This window comes from Hydra vulgaris, chromosome 14, assembly GCF_038396675.1.
Source record: "Hydra vulgaris chromosome 14, alternate assembly HydraT2T_AEP".
Taxonomy (NCBI): Eukaryota; Metazoa; Cnidaria; class Hydrozoa; order Anthoathecata; family Hydridae; genus Hydra; species Hydra vulgaris.
This window is the reverse complement of record NC_088933.1, coordinates 3,500,001-3,515,000: the sequence shown is the minus strand read 5'-3', so window position 1 is coordinate 3,515,000 and position 15,000 is coordinate 3,500,001. Positions and strand designations below refer to the sequence as shown.

Below are 15,000 nucleotides of genomic sequence, written 5' to 3'. Positions count from 1 at the left end.
TTTTTAGGATAAAAGGTATTTTAAGCAATTAGTTTCTGTGTGTTAACCGCAAAACATACAGAGAAGTCATAATGGTTAACAAGTTTAAAGCTTTTAAAGATTGGTTTGATAGAAAATTTTGTAAAATGCAAAATTGAAAAAGTGAAAATTTTTGTTAAGCTAAAAAGTAATCAGAACAAAAATTTTTGTTAAGTTAAAAAGTAATCAGAACAAATAATAAATTTTGTAAATTGTTTGTTAATTTTTTTTTTTTTTTATGTGCTTTATGACTTGATTAAGCAGTAAATTTTTGTTGTATCAATTGTTTTGTTGTATCAATTGTTTAGTTGTATCAATTGTTTTGTTGTATCAATTGTTTTGTTGTATCAATTGTTTTGTTGTATCAATTGTTTTGTTGTATCAATTGTTTAGTTGTATCAATTGTTTTGTTGTATCAATTGTTTTGTTGTATCAATTGTTTTGTTGTATCAATTGTTTTGTTGTATCAATTTTTTTGTTGTATCAATTGTTTTGTTGTATCAATTGTTTTGTTGTATCAATTGTTTTGTTGTATCAATTGTTTTGTTGTATCAATTTTTTTGTTGTATCAATTGTTTTGTTGTATCAATTGTTTTGTTGTATCAATTGTTTTGTTGTATCAATTGTTTTGTTGTATCAATTGTTTTGTTGTATCAATTGTTTTGTTGTATCAATTGTTTTGTTGTATCAATTGTTTTGTTGTATCAATTGTTTTGTTGTATCAATTGTTTTGTTGTATCAATTGTTTTGTTGTATCAATTGTTTTGTTGTATCAATTGTTTTGTTGTATCAATTGTTTTGTTGTATCAATTGTTTTGTTGTATCAATTGTTTTGTTGTATCAATTGTTTTGTTGTATCAATTGTTTTGTTGTATCAATTGTTTTGTTGTATCAATTGTTTTGTTGTATCAATTGTTTTGTTGTATCAATTGGGTCTTTTCGCTAAAATCATAGTTTTAACTGCAAAATTTGTAATATAAAGATTTATCTGCTCCCTGTTTTTAAACTCTTTTGCAACAGTTGTTCACCTGTCTTGAAGCTCTCAATTCTGTCACATGAAAATTTTATTTAAACAGAAGTAATTCCACCTCTTTAAAAACTTTAAAAGAAAATAATAACGACTTATTTATTACAATGGTTCCTTAAATTCAAAGAAAATTTAAAGTTTAGTTTAAGATTTATTTTGTTTTATACAAAAACTAAAGTTCAAAATATATTACTTTTGCAATTTTACTTGGCATGAGCCAGTTTTTTTACTGTTATTTGTTTGTATCGTAAAAATTACATTGTAGTTTTATAGATTATAAATTTTACACAGTCACTTAAACAAAGTCATTCTTAAGCACCACAATTAGAAAATATCCACACACAAAATTTCTTTGTTTTTTTTTTTAAATCAGCTTTTACTGATAAAAATTTTTGTCTCTGAGTTACAAAAAATTTATTTTTCAGGCGGCTATGGGTTTGTTTTTATTGCACAGGATACAAAAACTGGAAAAGAGTACGCACTTAAGGTTTATTTTTCAATTTATTTTGATGTAATATCTATGAAATCTTGATGCAATATTATAGATGTTGATTTAATTGAGATTTTTGGTGTTTTTCATGCTGTTGTTATTATGTTGTCAATGTATAGAAAAGTAAAGTTTATAAAAAACACACATAAAGAGTTTATGATTATGTTTTTATATATGTTTTTATTTATGTTAAAATTATATCTTCTTTCTTCAGAGGTTAATTGCGGTTGATGACACATCAAAGAAAAATATTATAAAAGAAGTCCAATATCTTGTATCATTTCATAATTTACCTCTTTTTATATATTCATTTTTTCACTTGTTTATTTATACACATACACACATTTTAGTTATTTGAGATTTATGGATTGGTCGGAAAGTAAGTTGACAAAAATAGTTTCTATTTAAGCTGTAGAGTTATATATTAAGTCTATGTCTATATTTTGTGATAACATTTTGTTATTATATATTAAAAAAAATTAGTTCTAAGCAAATTTTTCTAAATTAAAATGTATAATATAATTAGATATTTATTCTAGAATCCAAAAGTTAGAGAGTTAATGCCTCATCTGGGACAAAGAATTTATGAGCAAAGATAAATCTTTGTGAATCTTTGCATAATATTGTAAATATTGCAAAATTGTAAGCTACAGTACTTTTTTAAAGTATTCAATATTTCAAGAAAAGGTGTAAATAAAGTTTCCAAAAATTTTTCTAGGACTGAAATTATTTCTTTACCACAAAGGAGCTGAAAATAAAAGACAGCACCTCGTCGAATAATTGTGACTAAGGCAAAAAAAAAATTTATTTCAGCATGAAAGCTGAAAGAAGTTTTAAATATGCCGATTGGTGATACCCAAATCAAATCCAGATTAAATGAAGCTAAATTATGTGGCCATGTGGCTAGGATAAAACCATTTGTTTCAAAGATTAATGCAGCTAAGCGTTTGAGGTTTGCCAGATATCATGCAGATAAGCCACAATAATATTGGGAATGTATCTTTCGTTTGGAAGAATGTAAATTTGAGCCAAAAAACTTAAAGCATTATCAAATGGTGTTAAGAAAATCACAAGAGGCACATGTAAGTACTGTACTACAGTAAAACTTACAGTAAAACATTACAAACGCTTTGTTATAGTTTTAGGCTGTTTTTCTTGTGATGGTATAGATAATTTACAATTTATTGATGGTAAGTTAACACCTCAAGGTCATGTAAATGTCTAAAAAATAATTTCTGAGATTCAATTAGTCGATCAGTAGATCAATTGAGGCATCAACATCTTTCATTAGGATAATGACCCCGAACATACTGTCAAATTATAAAGATTTTTTTTTTGTAGAAAATCAAATAAATTTGTTACCACAGCCACCTCAGAGGCCTGGGTATCACCCCATTGAACAACTTTAGGAAAAATTTGACTGCAAGATACTTCAAAACAAAAGAAGTTTTTAAACTCAATTCAAATGAACTCTGCTGAAGGAATGCCTCTTCTGAGCGAATGCCAAATGCAACACTGCAGCAGAAATGTCTCCAAAAATCATTAAAAATTAAGTGATAGTATGTGTAACTGATTGCTAAAGGTCTTTATACATATTATTAGTTGTTTTTATAATTATAAAACAATAAATTTTTTATAATTTTTTTTTTTTGTCAGCCTACTTTCTGTTAGTATTATTTCTTAATAATACTAACTTAATTGTACTTTAGGTTTCTAGTGTTAGTTTATATATTATATACCAATAAGAAATTTAATTAATATGTACAATAAACATATTTTGCATTATGTTTATGAATTAATATAATAATAGTATAAATTGTATGCTTGTGTGGTAATTATAAATTGCATGGCTGAATGTTTGTAAAATAAAATCTTTGACTTAAAACAAGCGGAAACTTCGTGGCCATTCAAATATTATACAATTTATTGGAGCTGCAGCCAGCTCAGAGACAAAGTCAGGTTCAAGCGAGTATCTAATTCTCACAGAGCTTTGTACAGGTATTTTTTATTTTAAAATTATTGTTCACATCTTTATTTTTTTTTTATTATATAAATGTTATATATATATATATATATATATATATATATATATATATATATATATATATATATATATATATATATATATATATATATATATATATATATATATATATATATATATATATATATATATATATATGTATATGTATATGTATATATAAATTTTTTTTTAAATTAAAGTGTTGAGTCTTTTTTTAGGTGTTTGGTTCTAAGTTACCAATTTTCTTTTTTTGTTATATTTTTGCTTGGAACCATCAACTTTGGTTCTGAACCATCATTAAAAAGTTTTCAGAAAATTAAAAAAAAATTTGAACCTTTAAATAGTCCATTTCTTTTCTGACATTTTAAAATGTTTTTTTGTATCTTTATGACTTTTCATAAATAGAACGAAGTGAAAGTATTTATAAATTCTTATTGATACAAAATAACTACACCATTTGATACATATTTATCAGATCACGTAAATCTTATTAAAAAATTATTATAATGATTTGGTTTTATTATTATTATAAAATAGTTTTAAAATTTATTTCATTTCTCAAATTTTTTTTTTAATTCTACTTTAATTAATCTTCATTCAATTATTCAATCAGAATGATAATTGTATCATCAAATTAAAAATAAAGTAAGAGTAAATAAAATGCATCTTGTTGGAACCTCTGCTTTCAGGTTACAGGTTTCAGGTTATAAGGTTACTTCTGCGGTCAGGTTGTTTTCTGTTGTTATAGGACAATTAAAAGCACTTTATCAAAAGCTTCGCAATAGTCCTAAAAAAACGTATTTGGAGTTGCTATATTAAAACCATAGAAAACAAACTTAATGAAATGAATGAAACTGAAAAATGAAAAGTGTCAGTACTCCCCAAAAAATGGACAAAAATAATGCATCATCAAAAATTTAATGAATGATTGATCAATACGCAAATAATAAAACTCATAAAAATGCATTTTTATTCAATCATTTATATATTGTCTAAAAATAGAAAAATCAATCCCTCCCTAATGCATAAGTTTTGCAAAACATTAAAAAAGAATTTACAAATGAACTAAAAGTCTTTTTGTTTTAAATGTTTAAAAAAATTTATACATTAGGGAAAGGGTTGATTTTATAATAAATGATGCATATATATGCAGAAGGAGGTGGGGGAGGAGGTAGGAGGTTGTTGAAAGAATACAGTTGCATACAAGTGGGAAAGAAGAGGTTCTAAATTAGTGATTTTACTGCATATGTAATTTCTGGATGCCCCCTTTAGATAAAATAGGAAACCAGTTAATAATAAATTATTAAGTTTTAATATTTTTACACACTGACTTTTCTATGAATGCAGTTTCTACTTATTAACTCAACACAACAACTTAATTCACAGGCTTCACTTTTTCTTCATTTACAATTATTTTACAGACTCAAGTTTTATATTATTTTACTACATTTTACAGACTCGAGTTTTATATTATTTTACTACATTTTACAGACTCGAGTTTTATATTATTTTACTACATTTTACAGACTCGAGTTTTATATTATTTTACTACATTTTACAGACTCGAGTTTTATATTATTTTACTTTTTTTAAGGTCAACTCATTGATCTTCTAAAAAGTGACAATGGTAAACTTTCGTTTGTTCAAGTATTAAAGATTTTTTCTCAGGCTTGTAAAGCCGTTCTTCACATGCATCAACAATCTCCTCCAATCATACACAGAGATATAAAGGTATCTAGTTATTAAATTTTATATTAAGACTTCCAATTTCCTATATACAAGAGGCTCTTTTTAGGATAGACCGAGTTAATTCAGGCGTTTCTTTGAGTTTTTCCCAGGTTCCCCATGTATATTTTAAGAGCATGTTTACATTTGAAAGTTTATTTTTAATTGATAGAATAAAAAACTTTCAAATACAATCATGCTCTCAAAATATATATGGGAAACTCTGGAAAAGCTCAAAGAGATGCCTGAATTAACTTGGTCTATATTAAAAAAAGCCCCTTTATACAACAACACAACAAAAAAATATTTATAACTAATGTTTGTTTATAACTAATAGTTTTACTTATTAAAAATGTAGAAGAGCTATTGAATAAAAAAACATATTTGTTTTTTTATTAAAACTTTTTAATGTTGTCACGCAAATAAATTTCACAACCACAAACCTGAAGATTAGATATACATGTTTGTAACAATAGTTTTTCTGTATAGTTTTTTATGTATAGTTTTATATAACTAGTTCCATTTGTATATAATTATTTTAACGAATAAGTTATATTTGTATTGCACCTGATGATTGCAATAGCATGAAACTTAAAGTTGTGAAAATCATGTATATATTCTCTCTCTCTCTCTCTCTCTCTCTCTCTCTCTCTCTCTCTCTCTCTCTCTCTCTCTCTCTCTCTCTCTCTATATATATATATATATATATATATGTATATATATGTATATATATGTATATATATATATATATATATATATATGTATATATATATGCATATATATGTATATATATGTATATATATATGCATATATATGTGTATATATATATATGTATATATATGTATGTATATGTATATATATATATATGTATATATATGTATATATATATGTATATATATATATATATATATATATATATATATATATGTATATATATATCAGGGATGTACCCTCATGGTCATCAGGTGGCACGGGACAACTCGTTTTCTCCAAGGGCAACTGAAATTTAAAAAAAAATGCCTGTCAATAGCACAGCAGGACAGCCAGTCAGTTTGTTACTTATAAAAGTGTGTTAATTAATAAAACCATATTTTGATCCATGAAGATTTTATTCCTTGCGATTATTCAAAATGAAAACTTTAAAAAGCATTTGAAGTAGTTTAACAAAGAGTACACTATGGTGCGTTATTATATTATATAGTTTCACCAAACTTAATAAAAAGTAGCCAACACGCGATTTAATATTTCGAAGTGTGACTGTACTGTTTTTTTAAACATTGTTGTTACATTTTAAAGCAAGTTTCTTCTCAATTTAAAATAAATTTTAAAATTACATTTTTTTCATTTCCAAATGCAATTGTATCATTTTTCAAACTTTATAGCTCATTTTGAATCATGTGAATGGGCAGTTTAATCATTAACAACACTGAATCTCTTGTTTTTCATTTAGTAAAATAAATTTTTATTTTAACTTTGTCAATTAAAATTAACAAAATAAAAAACATTATTAAGATGCACATGAAAAATTATTATAAAAACGCAATTAACGGTGAATGTGGAGATTCTTTTTTCCTAAAAAAAAAAGTCTTAGTATAATAAAAAATGTTTAAAAGATTAAAAATATGTTTTAAACATTCAACTAAATTAAATTTGATTGAAGATTAAAAGAGAATAATAGAATATTTTTCTATATATAAAACATAACTTTGCAGTTATGGCTTTCAACATTTTTGCTTCATGTAATAAAATCTTTGTTAAGATTGACAAAAAGAAACGATTTTGACTACGACAAAAATGACAACCCATCTTTAATTAGATTTTATTAATAACTATTATTAAATGAAACTTATTAGATGTTATTTAAATGTTAACTATTAGATGTTATTTAAATGTTTCTTATTAGATGTTATTTAAATGTTAAGTATTAGATGTTATTTAAACGTTTCTTATTAGATGTTAGTCAAATGTTTAAATTTTTTTTCTTCAGTATTTTCATCCAAGAAAAAAAAAACAAAAAGAATTTTACACCAGACTACTGATTGCGAATGACTCAAATAAGAAATAAAATTGCAGGCGGAGAAATAAAATTGCGTATTGCGGACGACTCAAATGAGAAATAAAAACTGTTTTACTTGCCTGCAGGGCAACTGGAAAAAACCCGGAGGTTTACACCACTATATATGTGGTGTAAACTATATATAGTGGTATATATATATATATATGTGTGTGTGTATATATATATATATATATATATATATATATGTGTGTGTGTGTGTGTATATATATATATATATATATATATATATATATATATATATATATATATATATATATATATATATATATATATATATATATATGTATATATGTATATATATATATATATAAATATATATATATATATACACACCACTGTATATAGTTTACAGTGGTGTATATAGTTCACTGTATATAGTTTACAGTGGGGTATATAAATATATATATATATATATATATATATATATATATATATATATATATATATATATAGGTTATGTATAGGTATATGAAAATATACCTGTTATATTAATACATATTTTCTAAAATGTGTATTAAGTTTATGATAAAAAAAATAATTTTTTTATCATAAACTTAATACAAATTCAATTATTGAATTTAGTAATGTCAACCATTCTATGAAAAACCTTTATTTATGTTTATCATCAATAATATGTTTTTCATTTATCATAAAGTACAACCATTTGTTTAAAAATTGTTCAGTAAAATATTTCTATTAAAGTTTCCCAATTCCAACAAGTCATGAAATTGTTATAATTACATGGTTTCAACTTCTTTTTATTTTCAGTAAAATGTTTTACTGGAGTTTTTAGCAGAATGAAACATTTTACAGGAGACAGACTTGTCCATATCTGTTTATAAGATATTCAATGGATTTTTACTAAAATGGGTTTTTTATACGTTTTTATTTTTTATTTTTCTTCTCTTTTTTAATAAAATTCAGACTTAATCTTTTTTGAGGTTTTTTTTTTTACTAATTGAATTTTTAACTTGCTGAAAACAGAATATTTCAAACTGCGATTATCTGTTGGATTTGTGAAAACTACTTTTACTCACACTAATATTCACTGTATTTCAATTTCACTGTATTTCAATTTCACTGTATTTCAATTTCACTGTATTTCAATTTCTTTTTCCTCAAGACCAGAAAATTTACTTAAAATAACTTAGTTATTATAAAATACTGCAGAATGTGGATTTATCATTGATTTTGATAGTTATCTTTTCTATTCTATTTATTGAAAATACCTTTTTCTTCAAACTTATGAACAAAAATTTAATTTTGGATTATAAAACAGTTGTAAAATATAAAACACAAATATAAAACAGCTTAGAAAATGTGTTGTTCTAAGGACTGAAAAGAATTAAAATTGAAAAGAAATTTTTGAAAAACTTGGCGTACAAATTAAGGTGCCAAACGCTTGCAAGAAAAAATGCCACTACAAAAAATGGGTAAAAAAAAAGGCACAAAAAGATACTAATAGTGTCATTAGTGTTTTGATTTGGTGGACATATGCATAGTTATAAGCAAGCTATACAATTATATATAAATTACTTTAGACACAATTTAAATAACATTTATCTAAAAAGTTTAGTTAAGGCAAACTATGGTCATATTTGTGCAAAAGTTTATAAACAGCACCATTAAAAAAAAAAAAAAAAAATCAAAATTTCATCTAAAAAACTTACAAAATTAAACATTATTTTTACATTTTTACTGAAAATTATTTTTAAATTTAAATTGAATTTAAAAAAAAATGGAAAAGTCAAAGAAATTGTAGAAAGAAAAATTTGATGTGTTGTAGAGAAGAAGATTCCTTATAAGCAAATTTCTGAGCTTTAAATTGTGGCTAAATCAACAATTAGCGTACTAGTTAGGAGGCATAGAGACCAAAAGATACTTGAAAGGCATTGTTTAGGCAGACCAAGGATTAACACTGAACATCAAGACAAAATTTTGTTAAAACAATCAAAACAAGATCCTTGCAAAAGTGCTTTCAAATTAAATGGCAAGATGTTAAGTGCAAAATAGATACTATAAAACATCGCCTGCATCATTATAATTGGTTTTGTTGTCATCCTGCTAAGAAACCATTAATATTAATAAAGAATCGCTTAGCTCAAATGAAATTTGCTAAAGACCATTTGCATTGGATTTCAAAAAAATGATTAACAAACATACATCGCATTAGCGATGTATGTTTGTTAACGATAATAACAAGTACATAAGCCGTCCAAAAGGTTAAAGATTTGTTCCTAAATACTTAATGCTAACAAATAAACATAGTGGTGGCAATGTAATATTTTGAAGAGCTTTCAGTCGGGCAAATTAATTTTTTAGTTGTAAAAATTATTTTTTATTAAATTGCAGACTTTCTCCAGATTTATTGCCAAACTCTAATTGATATTCTTCTTAAAACGCTGCCATTTAGAGTGCAGTTTGCAAACAGGTTCAACAACATGATTTTTGGCCTTTGTTGGAAATAAAACCAACTCCTAAATCAGCAACAAAAGTGAAACAGATTTCTTTCAAATTCATGTTCTCATCTCGCTGCACCAATTTACCAAAATTCACAACTTGATGAATATGTACTGTATGTGATTATTGGATTTTTGTTCCAGAACTGAATCAGTAGAATTTTTTAATTTGCATTTTGCAAATTAAAAAATTCTACTGATTCAGTTAAAACACATAAGTTTTCAACAGTTGCCCAAAGACAATGAAAACTAAACCAGATTAGATTCTGGTCCAGAGTGATCGTACAACCAGGCACCCAGCAATTATGTTGCAACAAACAGTATTATGCAATATAATCAAACAGTTTGCTAATTCAAAACATAGTTGTTAAATGTCGTAAATTTATTGTTTTGAAAAAAAAATTTACTTGGCTGAAGTATTTAACCAATGTGTTCACCATATGCACATTGTTTAAAATATGATACTAATGAAAAAAAATTGAGGTAATAACTAAACATGCATTTATATAAATAAGTAAGTTGCAAACTATGTATTTAGACACACAGTTGAGAAAAAGAAAAAAAAATGTAAAAATGTATTATGAAATTTAAAATATGTTGAGGCAAGTTCTATTAATTTAATTATAAGATATTTTGGTTTTGTATGACACATCTAGTTATGGGTTGATGAAAAATAAATACATTATTTAAAAATTTTACACTATGGATGCCTACACCCTAATACATATATATATATATATATATATATATATATATATATATATATATATATATATATATATATATATATATATATATATATATATATATATATATATTATATATATATATATATATATACACACACACACACACACACATAAATGTTTAATTATATATATATTTAGATTGAAAACTTACTAATTAGTAGTAAAGGTGTTATTAAACTTTGTGATTTTGGGTCTGCTACAACAAGCGCTCTGTATCCTGATAATAGCTGGACTGCTATGCAGAGAAGTCTTGCTGAAGATGAGGTATTAAATTGTTATTAAGAATTATTATGTTGTGATATTTGATTATGCTATAATAGATTATCACTTGGAATTTATTTTCAGATACAGTTAAATACTACACCAATGTATAGAGCTCCTGAAATGGTTGATCTATATAGTAACTATCCAATCACTGTTAAAGCTGATGTCTGGGTAAACATAATTTTTATGATTTGGTTTGTGCTGGTCAAACATCATGGGGTGGAATAATGCTTTTTAAAATTTTTGTTTTTTATTGTTCTTTAAGTATATGACATAATGTTTTGATACTTAACATAAAGGTTTTGACACTTAAAAAATGTTTTTACACTTGAAAAGATGTTTTGACACTTGACATGTTAAAAAAATGTTTTTGACAATTAAAAAATGTTTTGACACCTTACACTTGAAGTGTTGTTTTAATGTTTTGTGTTTGATGTTTGACATCATAATATTTTACATTTTAAGTTTTATAATATTTCATTTTATAATTACAATTTTATAACAAATAGGCTTTGGGATGTGTGTTGTACATGCTGTGTTTTTTGCGTCATCCTTTTGAAGATTCTGCAAAACTTAAAATAATGAATGCAAATTATTCTATTCCAGTCAATGATGTCATATATAATGATTTTCACAAGTTAATTCGTGAGATTTAATTTTCACATTTCATTTATAGTATTATTTTAAATAATTATAAATAATATACTTTATTGTATATTATTTATAATTATTTTTATTATATACTATTTGTATTATTTTTTCACTATTATTTTTTTATTAAATTTTTTAATGTAATTTTACTTTTATTTATTAGGTATATTGTCATTATATAAACAAATAATAATATAATAGTTTGTTAATTTTTAGTTTAACTAAGTTTCAAAGTTTAATTATTTAATTTAATTATAGGCTAAAATTAAAAAAAAAAAAAATACTTTTAGGGTCCATGTTACAAGTCGATCCAAATCAAAGACCCGATCTTGATGGGGTGTATGCAGAACTTGTATCCTTAGCAGCAGAAAATAGTGTTGAATTAAAATCATCAGTAATTGTAAGATTTTTGGGAGAAGGTTGATTTTCTATTGTTTATATTGTTTACACTTTTTATGAGTTCAATTTAACTGACAAAAAAATTTAACGCATCTGACAAAAAATTGAACACCTGACAAAAGTTTATCACCTTTCAAAAAAGTCAATACCTCTGACAAGAAATTGAACACATCTGACAAAAAAATTAACACATTTGAAAAAAAAATTAGCACATCTGACAAAAAATTAAGGTCTCTGATAAAAAAAAAAAAATTTAGTATATAAAGCTAAATATTTTAGAAATATTTAGTTTTTTATATTTACATTTTATTTATAACTATTATTTATTTTATAGTAATTTATATTATTTATAAATATAATTTAGGAACAAAAAATTCAAATTATCAATTCAGTTAAAACAGGTAAAAAAATTGAGTATTTATTATTATTATTTTTTAATAGTAATAAAAAATATAACACTACAAACCTATATTAAAACAAAGTTAAAAGCATAGCAACAATTGTAATAATAGCATAGAAACAAGTGTAATATAATAAATATATAAAAAAAATAAATTAATACTATAGTTTTAATAATAAAATTAATAATATTTATTTAAAAAAAGTATTTATTAGTTGCATTGTTAAAATTATTTATTTAATTTGTTTATTATTTATTTTAAACTTATATCATAAAATTATTTTAGATATCTTTATTATATTATCAACCTAACTTTTTATTTTAAAATGTAGTTTAATTGTATGTATATGTAGGTATAAAATGTAATTTGATTGTATGTATAAAATGTAATTTATTTTTAAATGTAGTTAAATTTTAATTATTGTAAAATGTAAAAAAATAAAATTAAAATTTTTTTATTTTATTTTAAAACTTCCACCATGGTTGCCAGCAACAACTACTTTATAATACTTTATTTTTTTTTTTGTGATTGCAAGTAACTCACTTTATAAGATATTTTTTAAATGGTTGCAACTAACCTACTTTATAATATATTTTTTTCATGGTTGCAAGTAACCTACTTTATAATTTTTTTTACTTTATAATACTTTTTAAGTTAAATGAAAGTAATGAAGACTTCAAGAAGTTGACAGAAGAACTATAAGAAACTGTAAAATATAAGCAATCGGAAAACACTTTAAAGCACTTATGTGTTAAAAAAGCTAGGTAACAATGTAACAACAACATAATTTACAATGTGATTTTGGACATTGTTTAATAGAGAGACGGCATTAGAAGAACCATCCTGACTATGAAAACAGTGTTTCAAAAAAAGAAAAACATGTTACATTTTTTTTATCAGGAGTAAAGATCAGATTCAAAATCAGCTGCCTAGTCCAAGAGATTAGAAAAAAAAATTTTTCAGGCAATTTCTTTCAAACATCGGTAAATAGATCCACTTACCATTACCCAAAATGAAGGAGTGTGGTGTATCATTGACAATACAATTAAAAAGAAATGATTCAATACTTTTGATATGCAAAAAGCAGTTGCTCTGCAACACTGATTCCATCTAACGCATGATAGAATCTTTCTGCAACACTGATTCAATCGAATGCATGATAGAATCTTTCTGCAAAACTGATTTCATTCAATGTATGATAGAATCTTTCTGCAACACTGGTTCCATCTAATGCATGATAGAATCTTTCTGCAACACTGACTCCATTTAATGCATGATAGAATCTTTCTGCAACACTGATTCCATCTACTGATTAATATACAAATATGTATTTATCTTAATGCAAAATTTTATAATTTACCTTTTTTAATTTATAAACATAATTAAACAATAATCAAAATAAATTCCAAAAAATTAGTTGAAATAGAAATGAATCTAGAAAAATTACAAAACTTCAGAAACCCCTTTTTTGACATTTTGGGCCCCATGTGTGCCACCCTTAGACACTATTGAAATAAATTTTTTTTTCGATATTCTCACAATGACTAATATTAAAAAAAAATTAGGCACTCTTTCTATACATTTCTTTCTCAACACTGAAAATGTTGTAGAAAAAGTAAGAAAGTAATAAAGTAGACAAAAAAGTAATAATGTAAACAAACAAAAAAAATTATTTCCCTATTTCTACTTAAATCCTTTCTACTTCCCTTAAATCAAATTATAAATAAGCTATTAAAATATGTTATATTATTTTGGATATCAAACTTAGTGAAGTATCAAAAGTAAGGTGGATGTGTTCTTCCCTATTAATATACTGTTCTTTCAAGTTGCAGGAGGATGAGCAAGAAAAACAAAATTAACGCAATATAAAACTTTTATTAAATTACTAACAAGTTATTGTTTTAAAATACTATTAGTTGTGTTTGATGCTAAATCTATTTTCTTTGCTCTTTGCTTACTTCTTTTGTAAACATGGTTAAGCAAGAACAAATCCTGTTTTTTCTTCTCTTTAGTTGATTTTCCAATCAGTTCTTTAACTAGTTTAATGGCCCTCTCTGATGAGTCATTGACCACATAAAGGGATTTAATAATAATTTCAAACTTATATAATAAAACAATAAAAATTGTTGAACTTTCAGAACTGTGAAGGAATCTTAAGCCACTGCAACTCACTTTTTCTATGTCCAATCTTATCAAAGATGAGCCAAGATTGCTCAGTTACTAGAACACAAAAAGATGGAGGCTGATTTTGTGCAAAATCTAGAGAGTGAAGAAGGTCTTTATTGTCCATAACACGTTTAAGTGGATATACTATTGGTTTGGTGGGAAGTATACTGTATAATGCTTTGGCAATATCTTCTCTGTTTGGGCAATGTTCATCTGCTAAAGCAAGCATAGCTAAGGCAGGATCAAGATACCAGCTGTGCTTGTCAAATGATTTTGCCATCTGCCACACCGTTTTCATGACCTACCCAATATTTTAATAATTTAGATTAATTTATCGATTAAACAAGTAACTAATCACTTTTGTTATTATTTGTTATTATCTGTTTTTATTTATTATATATTTACATTTTTAATTTATATAATTATATTTATATTTTTAACCTGATACAGAGCATCAATTGCAATAATGCTTTAAGGAACCATTGAGAGTAAAAGTTGTCAACTAACATAGTCAAATCTCTTTTATATTTTCCTCAGATAAGTTTGGAATG

The 15,000-nt window shown here is 24.6% G+C and overlaps 1 protein-coding gene across 1 annotated transcript in view; it reads left to right on the top strand.

Moving 5' to 3' along the window:
* LOC100208017 (cyclin-G-associated kinase) overlaps nt 1-15,000 on the top strand; it is a 78,437-nt gene that overhangs the window by 6,131 nt on the left and 57,306 nt on the right. Inside the window, exons 3-11 of the mRNA XM_065817174.1 lie at nt 1,471-1,532; nt 1,750-1,809; nt 3,425-3,533; nt 5,153-5,289; nt 10,707-10,832; nt 10,914-11,003; nt 11,342-11,477; nt 11,774-11,883; nt 12,247-12,283. Coding sequence (XP_065673246.1) covers nt 1,471-1,532; nt 1,750-1,809; nt 3,425-3,533; nt 5,153-5,289; nt 10,707-10,832; nt 10,914-11,003; nt 11,342-11,477; nt 11,774-11,883; nt 12,247-12,283 — 867 coding nt within the window. The remainder of the gene's footprint in view (nt 1-1,470; nt 1,533-1,749; nt 1,810-3,424; nt 3,534-5,152; nt 5,290-10,706; nt 10,833-10,913; nt 11,004-11,341; nt 11,478-11,773; nt 11,884-12,246; nt 12,284-15,000) is intronic.